Below are 19,600 nucleotides of genomic sequence, written 5' to 3' on the forward strand. Positions count from 1 at the left end.
ATTCAATCACCAACAACATAAATCAAGGTACAACTGTGTATCACGATTGTAGACATAGTTTTTGTAACATACTCAGTTAAGAAGATTAAAACACTGATTTTTATCATCAACCCTACAAATAATTCTTTTGATACACAAACTGTGTAGATTGATTACATAATACAACAATTAATAACGTCTCATTTTAATGAGTATTTAGTTGAATTCATGAAGTATTTAACTTGTAACGATAAATTCATTGAAATTCAACCATGCATTGCAGAACATTATTTTCACCAAGCTAATTATTATGTTTCTATATTTCTATAATCATGTTTAGTAATTTATCAGTTTTATATATATTTTAATAAATATATTTTTATATTGCTTTGTAATAAAATGTGTATCGTACATGCGAGAACCAAATTTTGATGACAATAATATAATGTAGTCCACTGCATGGTAATAATAACCATAAAGTACCTAAAGAAATTATTACTATTGAAAATTTTCTTTCAGATATGACATGGTGTATTTATTTAAGATACATTATCTTGAGCATATTAAATGTGTGCATACGTAATTATGCCATCACTTATAATAAATTATCTTATCATTGCCAAAAATAATAATTAATAATTATCATAAAAAAAGTTAATACATGAGTATTTAAATACATAAATTGAAGCGTTTACCATGCTTTTTATTTTTTTCATAAATAATATAATACAAATTGTTCACACTTAAATCATAAGGTGATTACACTCACATAAAAAAAAAAAAACAATTTTGATATAAAAAATATGCGCTACATAATAACTTGATTATGTAAGAAATAGTTTAAATTAAGTAGCTATAAATGAGTTAAGTCATAAATAGGTTTACAATAATATTATCTATGAGTGTACCTAAATCATATAACAGTAATAAAATGAGATTCAGTTCGAAAATGTTCACTTAATAGAAAAAGAACAAGCATCGAATCAATATAAAATTTAAAATGAATATTTGTAATTTGATACTTGTTTGATAGATGATTGTTGTTCACTTATCTTTTGCTTATCTCTACTTTAACGCCTGAAAATTATTAAAATAATATAAAAATTAGATAAACTATTAAATCATCCGAGTTTTCACTCGGATATAATTAATATTTCATTATGATTTACATGAAAACAGTGTTTAAATTTTTAGAATAACAACACTGAATTTAATTTAATTAAAACCATGAACTTAAATATACAAAAATAGATTTAATAAATAAAATGTATTTACTTTCAATGATTTCCAATTTCATTCGATTCAATTCTTTGCGTATTTCACGTAGTATATCTTGTTTTAATGTCTGTAACTCTAATGATATATTTGATATACAATTGTCTCCAAATGACTTAGATGTTATCAAGTCTTCAGTGGAAGTAGCAGACAATTGTTTTCGGCCAAGTTTAGGACTTTCACAACCATTTAATGAGCTTTTTTGACTATCATTACGATTCCAATTTTTTTTGTCACCAGGAGATACACTTTCATCCTACAAGGAAATAAAGATGATTATTGTATAGAAAACATTTTTAAAGTATTTTATAACAAAAGCGCTGTCAAATTAATTAAGCACTGATTTTTTTTACAGAACATTATATTTTTACACGCTATATGAAATAGGAAGATAAAAACATAATTTTTAGTAGATAAATTAGTCGTGCTCTTAAATATATACATAGATTAAATAATATTATTCATAATATTACAATGACAAGGCAAGGTCTTTATTAGAGAAAAAGAAAAATGTTATTAAAATACCAAATAAGTACTAACTTGAGGACAATCAACTGGTTCTTTCTTTTCAACAGCAGCTCGACGTCTTGCTAATGTACGTGCCATCTCATCCATCATTGATGCCATACCGCCACCATTCGCATTTCTACCAAGGGTCCCATAATTTCCACTTCCACCACTACTAGCACTACTCGTAGATGAGCCACTATTTTCAGCTGGATGCTGCTTTAGTGTTAATAAGATTGAAAAACATAGAAATTTAACTTAAGAAATGGTTTTATAAATTTATAATTATAGTAACATACCTTATTGGTACGTTTTAAACGAGCCGCCTGTAACTGTACAGCTAAAGACGATGTCTGGTCAGCAACAGATTCGCTGTGCTCAGATTCTCCATTGCTACTAGGTCTTGGTAGACTGCCAGGCATTGGAGGTGGTTGAGGAGGCAATGGGTTTGACATACCTGGTGGAGGAGGGGGAGGAACTGGTGCTGGCGGAGCCGATGATGTGCGATGGTGACCTGAAGTAGGCAACTGAGGAGGTGCAGGTGGAATGGTTGGTAAACCGTTTGTTGTGCTAACGACTAAAATAATACAAAATTATTTTTATTCCATAAAATATTATATGTGTTAAATTATTAATATTACTAATCAAGCAGTTTTAAGAAAAATATTTTATTTATAATCACAACTTACTTTGATTTTGCTGAGACATTCTTCTTTCTTGGATAATGGCAGCATCATCTTTCGTCATGCTTCTGAAATGATTAGGTACATTATTTGTACACCAATCTCTGAGGTAAATAAGCAATTAGATAACAGTAATTTATTTTATATATAAAATACATTAATGATATAATACCTGTATCCCATATCTTCATCATACTGTCCATTTGCTTGTTGATATATAGGAGGTGCTGGAGGTAGTATATGATTGTGAGGATTATTAATATTATTCCTGGATACAGAATCTAGAACCTAAATTTAAAAAATGCTTAGTAAACCTTTCTTTAACTATTTTTTCAAATATGATAATATACAATACATAAGCATGACTATAGGTAAGGTTATGACTTTATGTAAAATACCTCAAGAGCATACACCATAGCTCGTGCAAAAGAATCAGCATCTTCTTTGCTACTAAAATTCAAACCATATACATGCTTATTATCTCTCCATTGATGGAATGTTGTTGTTGCTTGATTATATTTTAGAGTCTTTAAAATGACACAATTTATAACAACCTGTTCAAAACATTAAATACAAATATTTAACTAGTATTAGAAACGTAATATTGTATGCACTGTTTTAATCAAATTATGAACACATGAAAGGTTATAATGAAGAAACAAACTTGTTTATAAACATTTTCTACTTTTAAGAAAATTTAATTCGAAGTAAAATGTAAAAAAAAAGGAATTCTAATAAATAATTGTGTTGAGTATTTTGATAAAAAATTGTAATACAAAGAAAAAAAATCAAGAATGAATTTATATGAAATATAACATATTATAGGCAACAAAGAAAAATTAACTTTAATATTAAGCATAACAATTTTAATTCAAAAAAATTACCTCATGGTCTTGTAGTTTTCTTCCAACTACACGGAATGTATTATTGGTCACATGTTTAAAAATGTGTACTTTACTAAGGCCTGACGATGTTCCACTTGGAACCCATTTTTTGCTGTTGTCATCATAAATCATCACAGATGCTCTGGCTGATGTAATACTTGTTTCACTGAAATAATTTATAACACAAATGTTTAGCCAATCAACAGCTAAGTAATATAACATAATAAAACAAACTTATCAATTAATGTTATAAGTGCAATATGAATCAATATTTATAATTTAAGTATCCTATAATTTTTCTCAATTTTTTTTTTAGTTTTCTATTTATTATCTTTTATACAGATAACATGAAGGCAATATCTTGATTATTTAGTACTTTCAGGTAATTTGACTATCCAAATATTTACAAAACTACTTATTATTATACAAACCTAATGGTTAGTTAAATAAAATCATCAATTTATTTATAAGTTTACATTCCTGTGTTGTAACGTACGGATAGATTCCTAACCTATCTGTATCACCATTGTATTAAACAATTTAATATTTAATGTTAAATTTACTACCCATGTATCTAACTATAAGACCATCAATGGGTACTTATTTCATTAATAATTATCATTTAATGTAACAAATAATGCTTTTTTGTTTAAAAATTATAGTAATCAATATAACACAAAAGTATCCTTTACTCAATACTGATACAGTGCTTATTGGGCAAAAAGAAAAAAAAATTTAATTTTGACAAGGTTATATTATCATGTCCATTGCTATTCAATTTTTTTTCATTTTTAATAAAGAGATGTAATTCAATGATACAGGATCTTACAATAATACTGTAAGCTAAAAAAATAAAAAAATAGGTAGTTACCTAAATGTACTAAAATAAAGTACTAAATTAGATGTAATACTGTTCAAGTTAAAATTTGGTATATTAATTACTATTATTATTATTATTTATTATTTTTATATTTTATCTAAGTATCTAAACATTGATATTTGTGGAAAAATATATAATTATGATAAATATTGATAATAATAATAATAATAGTACAAAACAGAGCCAGATATCAAATAATATAAAAAAATATATTTATGAAATAACAATAGTTTATAACTGCTTGGAAAATTATAATGTATTTATTTTTATCTCATACCAGGTAAAAGACACTATTAGACCGATATAAAAATATTAATTGAACTTCCACTAAACAGCAAATTACAAAATTCTTAGAATTTTTTTATCATTTCATTTTGCCAGGGTGCAAAAAAAAAGCTCACAACTAAGATTTCATTTGTAAACATCATAGGTAACTTAATTTTTTGTGTTTTTATTACTTTTTCTTACAGTAAATTATTGAAACTCTTGAAAGATAAAAACAGGGAAAAAATATTTAATCTATTTAAAATATAATAAGGTGTTTCCTTTATTATTTCTGAGCTTCTACACATCTAAATATGGCCCTGATACAAATACAGTAGATATGTTTAGAAAATTAACCAAAACATTTTTCTTATAAGTCAATAATATTAAGAAAGATAGTAATAATAATATATTATAACGTGTTATTCTTATTAACATTTATAAAAGAAAATATAGAAATATACTTTATGATGATAAATTAACAATATTTTAAAATAATAAAATTTGTATCAAATAAATACATATTAATTATACATTTTTTCTCTAATTTTATAAAATTTGTTAAATTTACAGTATGGTACCTAATAAAAAAGTTTTGTAATTATAAATAGGTACCTAAATAACTTATTTAAATGTTCTATGTTCATAGTATTATAAAAATAAAATACTCATAAAATAAACGCTGAATGAAATATAATCCATTACCTAACTACTATATGAGGTTTGTACTTTTTATAAAGATAATTAACACAAAAAATGATATTTAATGGTATTTTTATTTTATGACATTTTACTGCGATTTAAGAATATATTTATAAAATATTTAATAATATAAGCTACTCCTCAATCTACTCACTAGTCACTGCTATATGTGGGTGATACTTTTTTTAAAGATAATTAACATAAAAAATTATGTTTAATGGCATTTTTATTTTATACAAAATTTTACTGTGATTTAAAAATATATTTATGTAATATACATTAATATTATCTACTAACTGCTATATTATGTGGGTGGTACTTTTTATAAATATAATTATCATAAAAAATTATACTCGATAGTGATATTTTTTATGTCTTTTTTTTGTGATTTTGTATTATCAACTTCCTGTTTTATTTGTTGAGTTAAATGACTTAAATGTTTACAGTTATATGTTGAAGGTTCAATTAAATAGCCTACATATATAACAATAAACAAAAAACAAATGACACAGTAGATGATACTTAGTAAATATTTTATAGGTGAAATAAATTAGATACCCAATGAGCATAAAATATTCTTGGAAATAAAATAGTGTAGTAAATATTGTTAAATAATTTTTTATTATAGGCACAACTGGTAAACTTGTATAAGTAAATTTTATATTGACAAATAAAAGATAATATTTTAAATAATTTTACAATCAATAATTAACATTTATGTATTAATTGATGTTTCAAACATATTTTAAATATTATGTTATACAAAATTACTCTCATTACTCATTATTATTATTATTATTATATTAGTTAATCACCAAGATAATAAATACTTTTGATATTTGTCAGCTAATTGGTATTAGAAGTTTTTGATATGACTCATAGATAAATTTATAATTTTATTAATTGGTTCAGAAATGGTAAATCATGGTCATGATATTCCTGTTAGGTCTAATACTATAATGAGACGGACAGTCATTAGAGACTATCTGCCTAATTGTCAACTATTTCGAAAAAAAAATTAATTACAGAAAAAAAAAAAACTAAATTTAATGGTTTGAAAAAAAAACATTATTTTCGCATTAAGATATCTGACATTTTTGTGTAGTATAGATAAGATAAAAGAGACGTGCTCGGGCCGAGTGAAAAGTGAGGATCGTTCCGTTTGATGGTCGGGGGAGGGGAGTGGCTCGCGGGTAAAACACGAAATAAAAATTTTGTAATTACGCTTACCGCTTACGACTGATTTCGGATAAATTTAAAGAAAAAAGGACGTGATGGAAAACGACGCTTACCAAATGTCGAGCGACGAAGTCGGGAGCTTGGCAGACATATTATTGTCGTCGTCCGGAGACTTGCACATCTACAATACGACCAACTTACTACTACCCGGACAGGCCGAATACTCTACAACGTTTTCGCGGAACACGGACTGGACTGGATGATACCGAATTAAAACGACGTCTGCGTCTGGGTATAGTCTCGTCTCGACGGGGTGATGAAATAACGCGGCTACGTAGACGCACCCGACGGAAAAACGGACGAAAACCCGCACCGGAGCGGCAGGACTTGCGACGATGTGAATCCAGAGATTGTACACATGACGACAAACAGCACGTCGTCCCCGAACAATACGGCACTGATCCACCCGCGGAGGGGTGGGTGGGGTGTGCCCGTGTGGTGTTCGGATACGCGCGGGGCGGGAAAACGTACGTGTAATCAAGAGGAAAACATTCCTGAAAACACATAGATAGGTGGTACCTGTCGCGGCCCACCGGGGAGAACGGGGCGGCGGGCAGGACTTACGTCGTGGTAAAAGTCTCGACCGAGGTACCCATCTACCTACCTGCGTGTCGAGGTACCTGTGCGATACAAACTACCGAGACTCACCTCATGATTGCTGATAAGGCGGCGGCGGCTTCGTCGGTGGTGGTCGCGTCCGGAGATTCCGCCGTCTTCGCGGTCGTGGCCGTGGCCCCGCGAGGTTCAGGAGTAGAAGAAACAGTGGTCGTCGTCGGCGGCGGACGGACAGCCGCTCGGCATCACCGTCGTCGTCGTCGTGTCTCGCTAACGAGTGCAACGGCCCGGCGGTGGAGATAAACGGGGCGCACACGCAGTTCACACTGACCGGACTGACGTCGGTGGTTCGTCTGCCTGCGTGATACGACTACAACTGCCGACGTTCATCACACACACGGTGCGCATTTACCTATATAATACACGGTGTTGTTGTTATTATATATATATCGTATATGTATGTGTATAGTCACACGAGCGACGCGCACACGCACACGCACAAACAAACACACTCGGGACGTGCTCAACGCCACCCGTTCGCGGCGAATGCGTTTTGTTACTGACACTGTCGTCGTCTGCGTGCGCGTGTGTGTGCGCCGCGGAATGGATTGGGCACTGCCGCCGCCGCCGCCGCCGCCGCTACCTCGCGCCCGCCGCCGTTCGGACGTGTGGCGTAGGTACGGCGCTCGCGCGTGCGCGCGCACTCACGACAGCCGGCGGTGGTTGGGCGCGGGGCGGAGTGGTGTGTGCGATCGTCGGCCGCGGCGGTGGGGCGGGCCGCCGGGAGCGGACGAAAAAAAAAAATAATAATAACACCGACAACAATAATAAAAACACGGGCCCCGTCGGCCGCCGACGACGACGTATTCGGCGAACGCGGTCCGTACCGCAACGCTGCGCACCGTTGTATATCGATATTATATAATACATAATAATATATACTATACGTCATAATATCATTACACTTACGTCTGTAGTTCTCTTACCGTTTTTCAGATCGTCTACGAGGGAGGAGCCGATGGACTCGTGTGTTTTATTCATACACGGCAAACTCTACACGTCGTCGTACCTATTGTGTGCCATTGATTTTATTCAATGTGAAATCAATGCTTCTAGTGCCTTGCAACTTATGATGCAAGTATTGTGCCGATGACGGGCCCCCCTCAATGGTATTGTGCTAATGTCCAACAGCAGAAATACACTTACCTACCGTTTTTTTTTTTTTTGTTTACGAAAAAACAAAATAATATTCGTCACTCGGATGTTTGTATGATCGAAAATTTAAAGAGAGATAACAGTTTTTAAAAATATTGTTTGGCTTTAGAACGTGATCAGTTGACAGTTTAACAAACGAGTAAATAGGTATACTCAGAGCAGCAGGTGTCTTTAAATCAACATTTCCCATAATATTAAGTATCCTCAACTCTTAAATATTTGTATGATAAAACATATAGGTAAACTTAAACTATTGTTTATTTAAATATTTAGTCATAGTAGATACAAGTGACATGATGACTAAATATTTGAATACGACATACATCCAAGCGATATACCCACAAATTACAATCTACTTCACTCAGAGATCAACAATTACCTATTACCATATTATGCCTTCTTCGTTTTCAATAATTAGATAGGTAGTGATTATTTGTAGGTAACTTTTATTAAAATCACTATGTAAATAAAAAGGTTTTATACTGGCAAATTCAATGCGTTCACAAATACCTATACATATTTATAAAAATGGCCAATTAACGAACTAAAAAAATTATTCGCTTTTCGAATAGTAAGATAAATCGAATTTTTGAAATAATCGATAAGCCATCCTGGGTATCGGGCTACCTATTAGCTATTGTATTATATAAATGACCTATTGGTATTACGTGAATAAATAGAACTGGGAGTATCGAGAACTAACCAAGAGTGTAGAATATAAGAATATTAAGAAGTATTCTCAGGACTCCGCAGCACAAAGGGTCGCAAGAACTCAGCGTTCTCCGCGGGAATATTGATATAAATTACATTATAGTAGAATTAATGTTTTACTTTATTTTTCACATTTATCGAGATCGTTTTACTTTAGAGCTTTAAATCGTATGTAATAGAAATAATTTATTCATATTACAGTACCTAATACCTACCTATCATAATTACATTTTATTATATACATACGTAAAAACACTCGTGGATATAGCAAAAATGTTACAAGGTCTCATTGGCACATTATATCGTAGAAGTTCTAATAGAGTGCTCAGCATTCTTAATTTTAATTCTAACACTCTGAATCAAAACATAAAACATGATTACCTTAAATAACATTTAAAATTCTTAGATAATAGGTATATATAAATATAATGGCCAATGGGTAAAGATAGACTATTAGATTAATCAATTAACATTTTTATCGTTGATTAATGATTATCGATTTTAAATTGTTCTGAAAATAAACATAAATTGTCCATTGAATATCTAATATAATTATTAAATTATTATTACTTATAATCAGAGCTCGGATTTTATAGCATTTGTTAATTTTTATTGGATACAGATTATAACATAGCAGAGTGAGCTAAAATTTGTTTTGTACACCAGAGACTTCAAAATTCAAATATGAAATTTTATTTTGCTATTTTTTACATATTTAAAGGATTTTTAGCTTTTAGTGTTATTATTTAAGTTTTGGTATCATTTTCAGCTAGTATTTTCCATATAAATATAACATTTATTTCGTATTTTCATAAAACTAATTTATATTATATGGCATGAAACTTAATTTGTGAACAAAATAAATTTCATTTTTGTTATTTATTGTATTTTTAGGGCATATTATAGTGCTTATTTTAAGATTTTATAGGGCATATTTTAGTAATTGTTAGTGCTATAAAATCCTAGCCTTGATTATAAAATACTTATTAGTTATTAATAAATTAAAATAATTTCCTATGCATAGAATATTACCCAAAAAAAATAAAATAAAAATTAATTTGAATAATAATTTATTTTATTTTATTAATAAAGATATCAAATGTAATAGATCTTTAACTTTTATTGGATATTTTAGATCACGTCTTGTGATTATAATCTGTATAAAAGACAACATTATGCGATGTAAAAATTATATTTTTATTAATATTTGTCCTTATTATTCAAGAGGTTTTGCTACCATAACTAAATCACTCCGCTTATTTCTATCCTGTGACAACTATGAACTAAGTATAAAATATATAAAACGACTAAAGAATATGGCCGTGTAACTTAAAAATTCATATTATGAATTAACGATACTACAAAATTTTAATTCGAAATTAAAGCGAATAGTATTAAGTATACAGATACGAAAATATACACTGAAGGCTAAATTGGATTTAATTTCACTGTAATTATATTAATATTATTTTTTCCATCATATTATTAAACAAAAGTATAACTCAGTACCTATAACATTTAAAAGGAAACTGTATTAGCATATATTTTTGTTATAGCATAATTTATATGGTATATATTAGTCTGTCATTATTGATTGCCCCAAATTTTATTATTTTAATTGTTTAATTAATTAATTGGAATAATTTTCTGCTTTTATGTTTAATATTTTATTCAAATATTCAAATTACCTATACAACTACAAGATCGTTCTATTAGATAATATATTCTTTACAACAATTAACAACCATATTTCCATATCATGTCTTAGAAACTATAAATGTTTCGTTGAAATTTATCAGTTATATTTTATGCGTCATTCTTATCTTAATGAAATTAATGTACTCCCTTTTTATCTTATATTAATATATATAATTATACATTTAATAATAATTATTATATTAAATCACATTTGCCCAATATAATTAATATTAAATAATTAACATATTAATTATTAAATAGAAATCTTTTTAAAAGCCACTGCAAGTATCAATATTTTATTTTATAATTTTATAACAGAGCAATAGTACTATAGTACTTATCTACTACATGTAAGATGAAAATTAATTTAAGAGAACGTCCTGTTGTGTTGTCTCCGTCTCACATACGTATTACGTAGCACGTACAATGATTTAATATAAAATTGAATCGTAGCCCGTACAAAGAAGTAAATTATGATCGTTTTAAAATGTATGGTACTTAGTTTCAAAAAGATCATGACTAATGACTATTACTTAAAAATAATAATATCATAATATCAATAAAAGCCTACACAGAGCACTAAATAATAATCTTACCTTTAAATTTTACAATAAGTCAATTCTCTCTAAAATCAAAAATAACAGCACACTATTGAAACCGGTGAACGAAAATTGTCTACGTCCTACGTATGACGGAGACAATATATGCGGGTATGACACTACGACATCCACTTAAGCACATGATACAAAAATATGCTGGAAAAGTATTAACTTAGGCTCCAGCATTGGGTAAGTTATTTCGCTCGTTACTAGGGGTGGACAGCCAACAGGGTCAATAATACTCAATATTTCAGGCCGGGAATTGTTTTTGCCAAGCCAAAAATTAACAGGAGACAAATACCTAATTGGATCATAAGTATGTAAAAAATATAAAAATGACGATAAAATCTTTATTATTTAAAAAATATTTTCAACATTTAATGTGGATTTAATTATATATAAATATATTTATATACATAACACAATACACATAGAAAATATTTTTTATAGATAAGTAATTTTTACCTATACACTTTTAATATAGGTATTACTATACAATAAAATTAACTATTACGATTTTGACTGTGCCAGCATTAACGCCATCAATGCTTTCGATTACGACGGTGGCGTTGTTATTATGAGAATAAACAATAATAATATTATAGTTTGTAAATAAATACAAGCTGTTGGGAATACCTATATATTAAATGATATATCTGTATACATGTATCGTATAATAGTACATCGTATAAATTGTTGAATGAATTGATTTCATGCTATAAAGTATAATGCATGTGTATAATTTATGCATATTATACTATAAATTATTGTCTTAACTTTATAATGCAGTATTGTTGCAGTATTTCTACAAATTTAAACCACTCTTACACTTAGGTATACGTAAAAAAGTTATTGTTTTTGAGTACGGAATGAAATGTTTGGCACCCTTCTTTTGTGAATCGATTATACATTACCTACATACGATACTATCGTTACTTCCTAGTTTCAAAAAAAATATATTTTTTTGTTTACAAGTAAATATTTGTAAAATTATAATTAATAAGAATATTATTGCGCTTTCTGACACATAATTAAGTCTCCATTTAGATTTTAAATAATTACCAATCGATACATTTTATACAGTCAAAAAAAAATGTTATGAGGTTATAGGTACTTTTTTAGATTCTGAACGAAATGATGCATATGCATGTATTAAGAAATGACTGTTTATTTTATTTTTAAGAAGTTACAAGTTTTATTTACTGTCTTACTGATAACTGTAGTACCTACTAAATTATCAAATAGTAAGTATTTTTATAATACAAAACGATCTTCAAAAATGAGTACAACATTATTAACAAAATAAATAGTATAATTATGTATAAATAGTAGGTACTTACCTGTGTCCTATATTAGTAATATAGACTATACATTTAATACGATATGAAACATTTTTTTGGGGAATAAAAGTGGGTAGGTCCGGGCCTACTAGGCTTACCCAATGGCTGGAAACGTTTCTGATAACGGTTAGGTTAGTGATGCTGAACTAAAAAAGGAACCGAACTACCGAACTATCAAACTATTGATACGAGAATAGGAATTATTAATTAGGTACTCATAAAAATTCATTTTTATTTTTTAAAGGAATTAAAGCCTATTAAAGGTACAATAAGTTTTCTTAGAGTACTTCATCTTTAATTTGCTTTTTTTTTCAAAATAAAAATAACTACCTACCTATGTTAATTTTATAAATTTAAAAAATATAATTATCCTTAAATCTTAAAATAAATTGGTATTCATGTAATTCACGTAGTTACTAAATTGTAATTATATTTGTGTGGTTTTTACTTTATTACATTATATATTACTATAATGTACATTAAAATAACTATTCAATTTAAATAATCATGTACCTAATTTTTTATTTAATTTGTATTATAGACTATAGAACACAAATATATACAAGTACTTAATAAATTTAAGATAAGTTGGAGATCATCTTCAGTCATTTCAGATGACAGCGCATATCCTCCCTCTAAAGGAATGATTTATTCCTCAACAGCATAAAACTTTTAATGAGCTGTAAAACATTTCAACCTCAAATAGTGATATTAACTTAATAAAAATTTAAAAATAGTAACATAACTTTTAAGACGTCACATTTACCAAGTATATTGTATTCAAAATACCCTTATATAAAATTAAAGCCTTTCAAAAATTGAAAAGCTGCAAACTGTATTGATGGAATAAGTCCTAAGTCCTACACAAATATTAAATTACTATATTTATGCTCATACAGGTTTAAATGTACATGACTTATTAAATAAAATAAGTAAACAACTACTTGCAATAAAAAATTTTAAAAAGAAGTTTTTGAAAATAAATAAATATAAATTGTATGTATTAATAGAATCTTTATATTATTTAACAAATAGACAAGCTACATTTTAATAAATATTAAAATGATATAGTATATAATATATGTAATACACATATAATATTATATTTTGACAACAGAAACATGAAGGAAATTACTATATAATTTTCAACCATATAATATATATATTTACATTATCCATAAAACTTAAGATCAACCATAAAATATATAAATGTATAATAACAAAACTATGTCATTTCAATCCAATAAAATTCTTTTTTTCACAAAAGTTACTTAATTTAATTAAATCTTTGCTTAAAAATGTTATTTCTTTCAAATCTTTATCTTCAATTAATTCTTCTGCAAAAATCAAAAAAAAAAAATACAAATAAACTATAGTGTACCAGTAAATATTCTAATCACAGATTACTTAACTATAATAAAATAAAATTAACCAAGTTAACTTAGTTTTTAAAATAAATTCTTAAATTAGAACCACAAATCTTGTATAAACGTTTAATAATAAGAAAATAAACAATGAAATGTAATTTAATCTTTAATGAATTTCATAATTATTATTATAAAAAAAATTATGATTCCAAAAAATGTTTAACGGGATAAAAATATCAATCTAATATTTTTTTGAAAGAAGAAAAGCTTAGAATGTTTTAAAACTCACTCCAATTTTTTGATGATATGTTAATGTGTCAGCATAATATAGTTAACTTTATATTAATTATATAACTTTTAAAACTTCAGCTACAATTATTTATCCATTACAATTAAAATCTTAAATCGTTTTTTATGAAAAATGAAAATTAGATATGATTAGGAATTTTGTAGAAAATGTATAGGATAAATATATTTGTAATAAGTTAATATATAAACATAGGCGCGAATCATCCGAAAATATTAGGGGGGCTTAAGTACCAAAATGTTTAAGGAAACAGACCCAGCTCGTGAGGGGCTCCTCGCACACCCCGAAAGTACCATACCATATATATTAATAAAATGTAAATCTCACAAATATAACTAAACATTTTAAATAAAACAAATTAATTTAATTTATTATACAAATTTAATGAAAATGTAAGTTTATTTTCAGCATACTTATTTAACCCAACCGATAAGCCTAATAGTCTTTAAATAAACTTAAATTAAACAATTTAGTTAATGAATTTTTAATAAATGTTATTATTATGGAAATATTATGGTAGTAACACTATATAAGTTATAGGTAATTACGGGATTCGGAGTGCTATCATTAAATTTCAGGGTGATAAGCACCCCTACGATTTGTGCCTATGTATATAAAACAATTCATTATGCATGTTGCATTCAGTATTTTTTTATTATGGTTTTCATACCTCTATACTCTCTATCTAAAATATATTCTCATTGAATGTGTTTACAATATTTTTAAGTAAATAAAGAACATTAAAAAATATATTAAATAAATTATATTTATACATACTAATTTCTAACATCGAGTGAGAAGACATAACGTTTTCTTTGTCTAGTGTTTGCAATGTTAAACTTTGTGTTCTCATAATTTTTCTTAATAAATCACAAATAGCATGTAATCTATTTAATATGACAACTTGAGTTTGAACTTTCACAAATAAATCTACAATTTTACACTTAAGTAGTTCAATTGATGATTGCAAGTTCTAAAAAATACAATAAATAAACATATTACTTCTTTTACATAATATCTGTATTCTGTATATTATTTAACAAAGTAAAATATATTTGTTTCTGATGAAATAGTGGCTAAGGTAGAATCAATTAACACTATTTGTAAAATTAAGAATATATTTTCTAGTATAAAAATTATTGATAAATTCCTTTTTTATTACTTAAAAAAAAAAATGAATTGTAATTGTGCTAAAAGGGAGGTAAAAAGGTCAAGTGAATTAGAGCACTAAATTCACCAAATTAAAATTTATAATTTTTATACATTTTATTTTTTTAAATGTGTTTTATATTTTTCTTAAATATCTTTTGAAAAAAAAAAATTGATGAAATCTCTTATACTACCCTTTTAAAAAACATATGGCGAACTTCAGTGGCATACCCAAGAGCCTAGGGGGGAGGGGACTAAAGAAACTTAGCCCCCCTAATTGGCTTTATTTTTTAGTGTTTTGAAATATTTAAATTTAAATATGGAAATTGTCTTACAAAATTAATTATTTGATTAATAAATTAATTAATACATTTCTTGTTTTTAGTTATTAGTTATTTGAGTTAAAAAGTATTATTAAGTATTCATTAATTTTTTTTTGTTTTTATTTTCTATAACTCAAGTTAAAAGTGTTTAGCCCTCCATAAAAAAATCCTGGATATGCTCTAAGCAACTTGGTAATTTCTGCATTCAACATGTAAATCAATTAAGAATGAAAAAAGATGGATTTTTATCTACTCTTCTATTAATTTCAATTATGGAAAATGGATGTGTTATTACTTATTAAATATAAACTACAATTAAATACCAAAAAAATTTATTCATTTAAATTTATTTGGTTTTTCATGTAAAAAAAAAATAGTTTTTTTTTTTTTAATGAAGAATCTGGTAGTAAAGTTATTTTTATTTTCTAAGAGAATACCCCACTTGCATGTATTGTCCAGTTTTACAAACGTACAACATAGTAAAAACGGTATTACAAGGCAAAAACCACTAGGACTGTAGTCCAAGTTATACAACCCAATTTTCACATGAGTAAAAGAAGATTTTATATAATATGTACCATGGTTTTTATTTTTTAAATTCTGAGCGGAACGAGGAATGTATTGGTTTTATAATGATGTTTATTTCTTTTTTATTCTGTAAATACTTTTTCTCCCTCTAAACTTGTTCAAAAGAACTAGTGTAGCATATTTTCTGAAAGGTAATGTTCTTGATCTAGTACTTGAAACAGGTCATTTTTTGATTTTTGAAATGATACTCAAAATAAAAGCGGTTAAAGGAGAAGAAATGTACAACTTCATGAGTATGTGGTGTAAAATAATTACGGCTTTGTTTATCACCATAGAAACGAATAAAACTAAATAAAAAAAATCCCCTCATCCGCTCAAAATCGATTTTTATCAAATGCAATCATATTGCATTTAAATTGAATACCTACAGTAAAATTACACTATCCTGTCCGAGGACCGAAAGGACAATGGACAAACATCCACCACCGAAATGCGCTGACCTACTTTTTTAACATCAGAATTACAAAAAAAGTTTGAAAAACACAAAAATAATGAATTTTGAAATAAGAATTTTTTTTTAGAAGTGATATCAAAAAATTAAAAATAATGTTGTATGACCAAAGTTTCCTTTTTATATTGTTTAAAATAGACTACAGTCCTAGTAGTTCTTGCCTGCATGATACAGTTTTTACTATGATGTATGTTTATACTTGTAAGATGGATACAACACATATAAGTGTGGACTAAATTAAGAACACAACATTTTTTCTTATAACATGAATATTAACAAATGACAAATGACATACAAATTAGTATATTATATTTAGATTTTTTTCTTAGACAAAAAACATTAAAGCTTCAATTTTAAAATAGTTAGTTTATATAAATGATTAGTAAACAAAATTTAAAAAAAAAAAAGTCGGCAAGTGGGTACCGCTCTGCTGTACATTAGGGGGTGGGGTAGACCTCGGACTAGGGTAGATTAAATTTGAATGCAATGATAAGTATCATTGTATACGAAAAACGATTCTGAACGGAGATGATTTGTCAGTCTATAATATATTATAATTAAATATTGTCATATATTCTATTTTGAAACAAATATTCCGATTTCATAAAAATTTAAAACTCAAACGCTCAAAACATTTTTCCTATAATGACTCTTAAAATTTTCTCTATAGCTTTTTGAAGCAAAACTTATGGGAAATCTTGTATTAAATTTTCTACTCTTAGCTACCTATACAAACAATTTTATGAATTTTGAACTACAAAATAATTTGCAAATATTCATGATTTTGACGAGTTTTTGTCAAAATTTGAACTTCAAATGCTAATAAAAAAAAGTTGTGCCTATGTATTCTTATAATTTTTTAATAACTATAAGAATAACATATGAGGAACTTCGTATAAAATTTTCAAGTATTTTGATAGGGCCAAAAAAATTTTATCGACCCTTTAAAAAAACATTTTCAGAAAAATTGAAAATTTCAATTGTCTATAAATAACTCAAAAAAACTCAAAATATTTTGAAAATTAAATCAAGTAAATAAAATGCCAATCTAAATAACTGGTAAAATTTTCAAGTATCTACGACTTATACTTTTTGAATTATAACAAATATCAAAAATCGTTTGAGGCTAAACCGTTATTTAACGCGGTTTTGTAAAAATTTAAATTTCAAACACTCATAAAAATGAATTTTATTTAGACCTATATTTAGTATTTATTGAATAAAAATTAATAAATGGGCTGATATCGCAGTAGAAATATAAATTAAGTATGAAAAAAGTTAGAAATATTTAGTATAGCAAAGAATATAAATCTAATAAAATTGAATAGATACAAATTTTAAATTACAATTTTACAGAATGTCTTAGATCTGTTAGAGGAAAAATAAAGTTTTTTCCGAGGAGATACACTGTTTTCTACATTATTTAATAAAGGTTTTAAAAAAATATTAACAACTATGAACGAGCAATAAAAAATGAAATAAGTGGAGAATCAGTGACATATAAGTAATATTTATAAAAATGTATGTATCAACTGTCAAACCTTTAAAAATATTATTCTTCATAATTTTTGTATTGGGCAATACTAATCTATAGTTATTCCAAAAGAATAATTAATTATTTTTCAGAATGTGTTTTATCTATACTGTACATGGACCAAAGAGAAAACAAATAGTGCCCTGGCTATTAAAATATTATATAATTTAACCAAATTCTAATGTAAATTATATTAAAACTAGCTTATTAAATTAAGAAATAATTATAAATTTACCTGTATCTGTGATGATATTTCATTTATAATTGATTCTAAGTTTTCAGTCCAAGTCACTTGATTAAATAATTCTTCATGGTTATCATACGTTTGATCACATATAAGTTGGTCAACATATTCTAAACCTAAAATGTAATTTTAATATTTTATTAGATAGATTTTAAATTGATTCCCCAACAATGAAATTTAAAAATAAATATAATAAAAACAAGTTAATATATTTTTTACCTTGACTTAATTTTTTCAACTGCTCTTCTGCAGTGAGCTGTACAACATTATTCTTACATTTATTTTCAGTATTGGTTGTTACAAATTGTGAAAGATAATCTAAAAAAAACAAATTATGTATTATTTAAATTCTAATTTTAGTTTAATAACTATAGTTATTAAATTATAAATATAATTATGAATTTGAAATAATAATAATAAAAAAAAAATATAATTATGTAAATACCAAAACTCTAAAAACTTGTCATCAGCAAGATATCACTTATTAACAATTACTTAATTATAAATTGTTGTGGTAATTCTTAAGAAAATGTATAATAATTGTTCAATAACGATTGTATATAACTATTACTTTTAAAATTTATCAGTTTTAAAAAATTTCAAAATAAGAAAACTTAACTTTATATTGGTCCTATTTAATAAGTGACTAAGTGTGATTAAATAGATGTTCTGGATACCAAAAAATAACATTTTGAACGCATAGGATAAAATTCAATAAAATTTATTAACAAATCTAAAATATTTTATAATGTAATGAAGTAGGTAATAATCTGTAACATTTTTATTTAACTCACCATCTTCTAATATTGTTAGTGTATTGGGTAAATCAGAAATATTTGGTAAAGCCATTTCATAGACAGTTCAATTGTTGTTATTATAAAACAGTAAAAAAATATATATATTAAGTAGTAATAGTTGAAAACAACAAAAAAACCAATTTCAGTTAAGACTCGAAGACGTCTAGTAGTGTCTCAGTCCACAAAACATAGATAACAAGTAACAACAGTATCGTGGTGACATCAGTCATCATTTATGTATAGAGTTCAGCACTGAGATAGATTAGATATATCTTAGTCCATGAGTTCAGTAAATCACTCGTACATTAT

At 27.1% G+C, this 19,600-nt stretch overlaps 2 protein-coding genes across 5 annotated transcripts; both read right to left on the reverse strand.

Moving 5' to 3' along the window:
- Nucleotides 1-661: 661 nt before the first annotated feature.
- Nucleotides 662-7,572, reverse strand: LOC114124859 (protein enabled). 4 transcript variants are annotated; one of them, XM_027988288.2, is made up of 9 exons: nt 7,062-7,572; nt 3,329-3,494; nt 2,843-2,998; nt 2,617-2,732; nt 2,451-2,548; nt 2,061-2,338; nt 1,795-1,980; nt 1,255-1,510; nt 662-1,056 (listed from the first exon to the last, which is right to left on the reverse strand). In XM_027988288.2, the coding sequence occupies exons 1-9, from the start codon at nt 7,064-7,066 to the stop codon at nt 1,028-1,030; spliced, it is 1,290 nt and encodes a 429-aa protein (XP_027844089.2). In that variant the 5' UTR covers nt 7,067-7,572; the 3' UTR covers nt 662-1,027. The 4 variants fall into 4 exon arrangements, with proteins under 4 accessions (XP_027844089.2, XP_050062190.1, XP_050062188.1 ...); XM_050206233.1 differs by lacking the exon at nt 7,062-7,572 and adding an exon at nt 6,467-6,956 and having other exon boundaries at nt 2,451-2,512; XM_050206231.1 differs by lacking the exon at nt 7,062-7,572 and adding an exon at nt 6,467-6,950.
- A 6,081-nt stretch (nt 7,573-13,653) lies between these two features.
- Nucleotides 13,654-19,547, reverse strand: LOC114124865 (uncharacterized). Its single transcript, XM_050206239.1, has 5 exons — nt 19,289-19,547; nt 18,714-18,812; nt 18,486-18,610; nt 14,983-15,178; nt 13,654-13,868 (listed from the first exon to the last, which is right to left on the reverse strand). Exons 1-5 carry the CDS (start codon nt 19,341-19,343, stop codon nt 13,762-13,764), a joined length of 582 nt encoding a protein of 193 aa, XP_050062196.1. The 5' UTR covers nt 19,344-19,547; the 3' UTR covers nt 13,654-13,761.
- Nucleotides 19,548-19,600: the final 53 nt, after the last annotated feature.

The sequence above is a fragment of the Aphis gossypii genome, chromosome X (assembly GCF_020184175.1).
Source record: "Aphis gossypii isolate Hap1 chromosome X, ASM2018417v2, whole genome shotgun sequence".
In the NCBI taxonomy this organism is placed as follows: domain Eukaryota; kingdom Metazoa; phylum Arthropoda; class Insecta; order Hemiptera; family Aphididae; genus Aphis; species Aphis gossypii.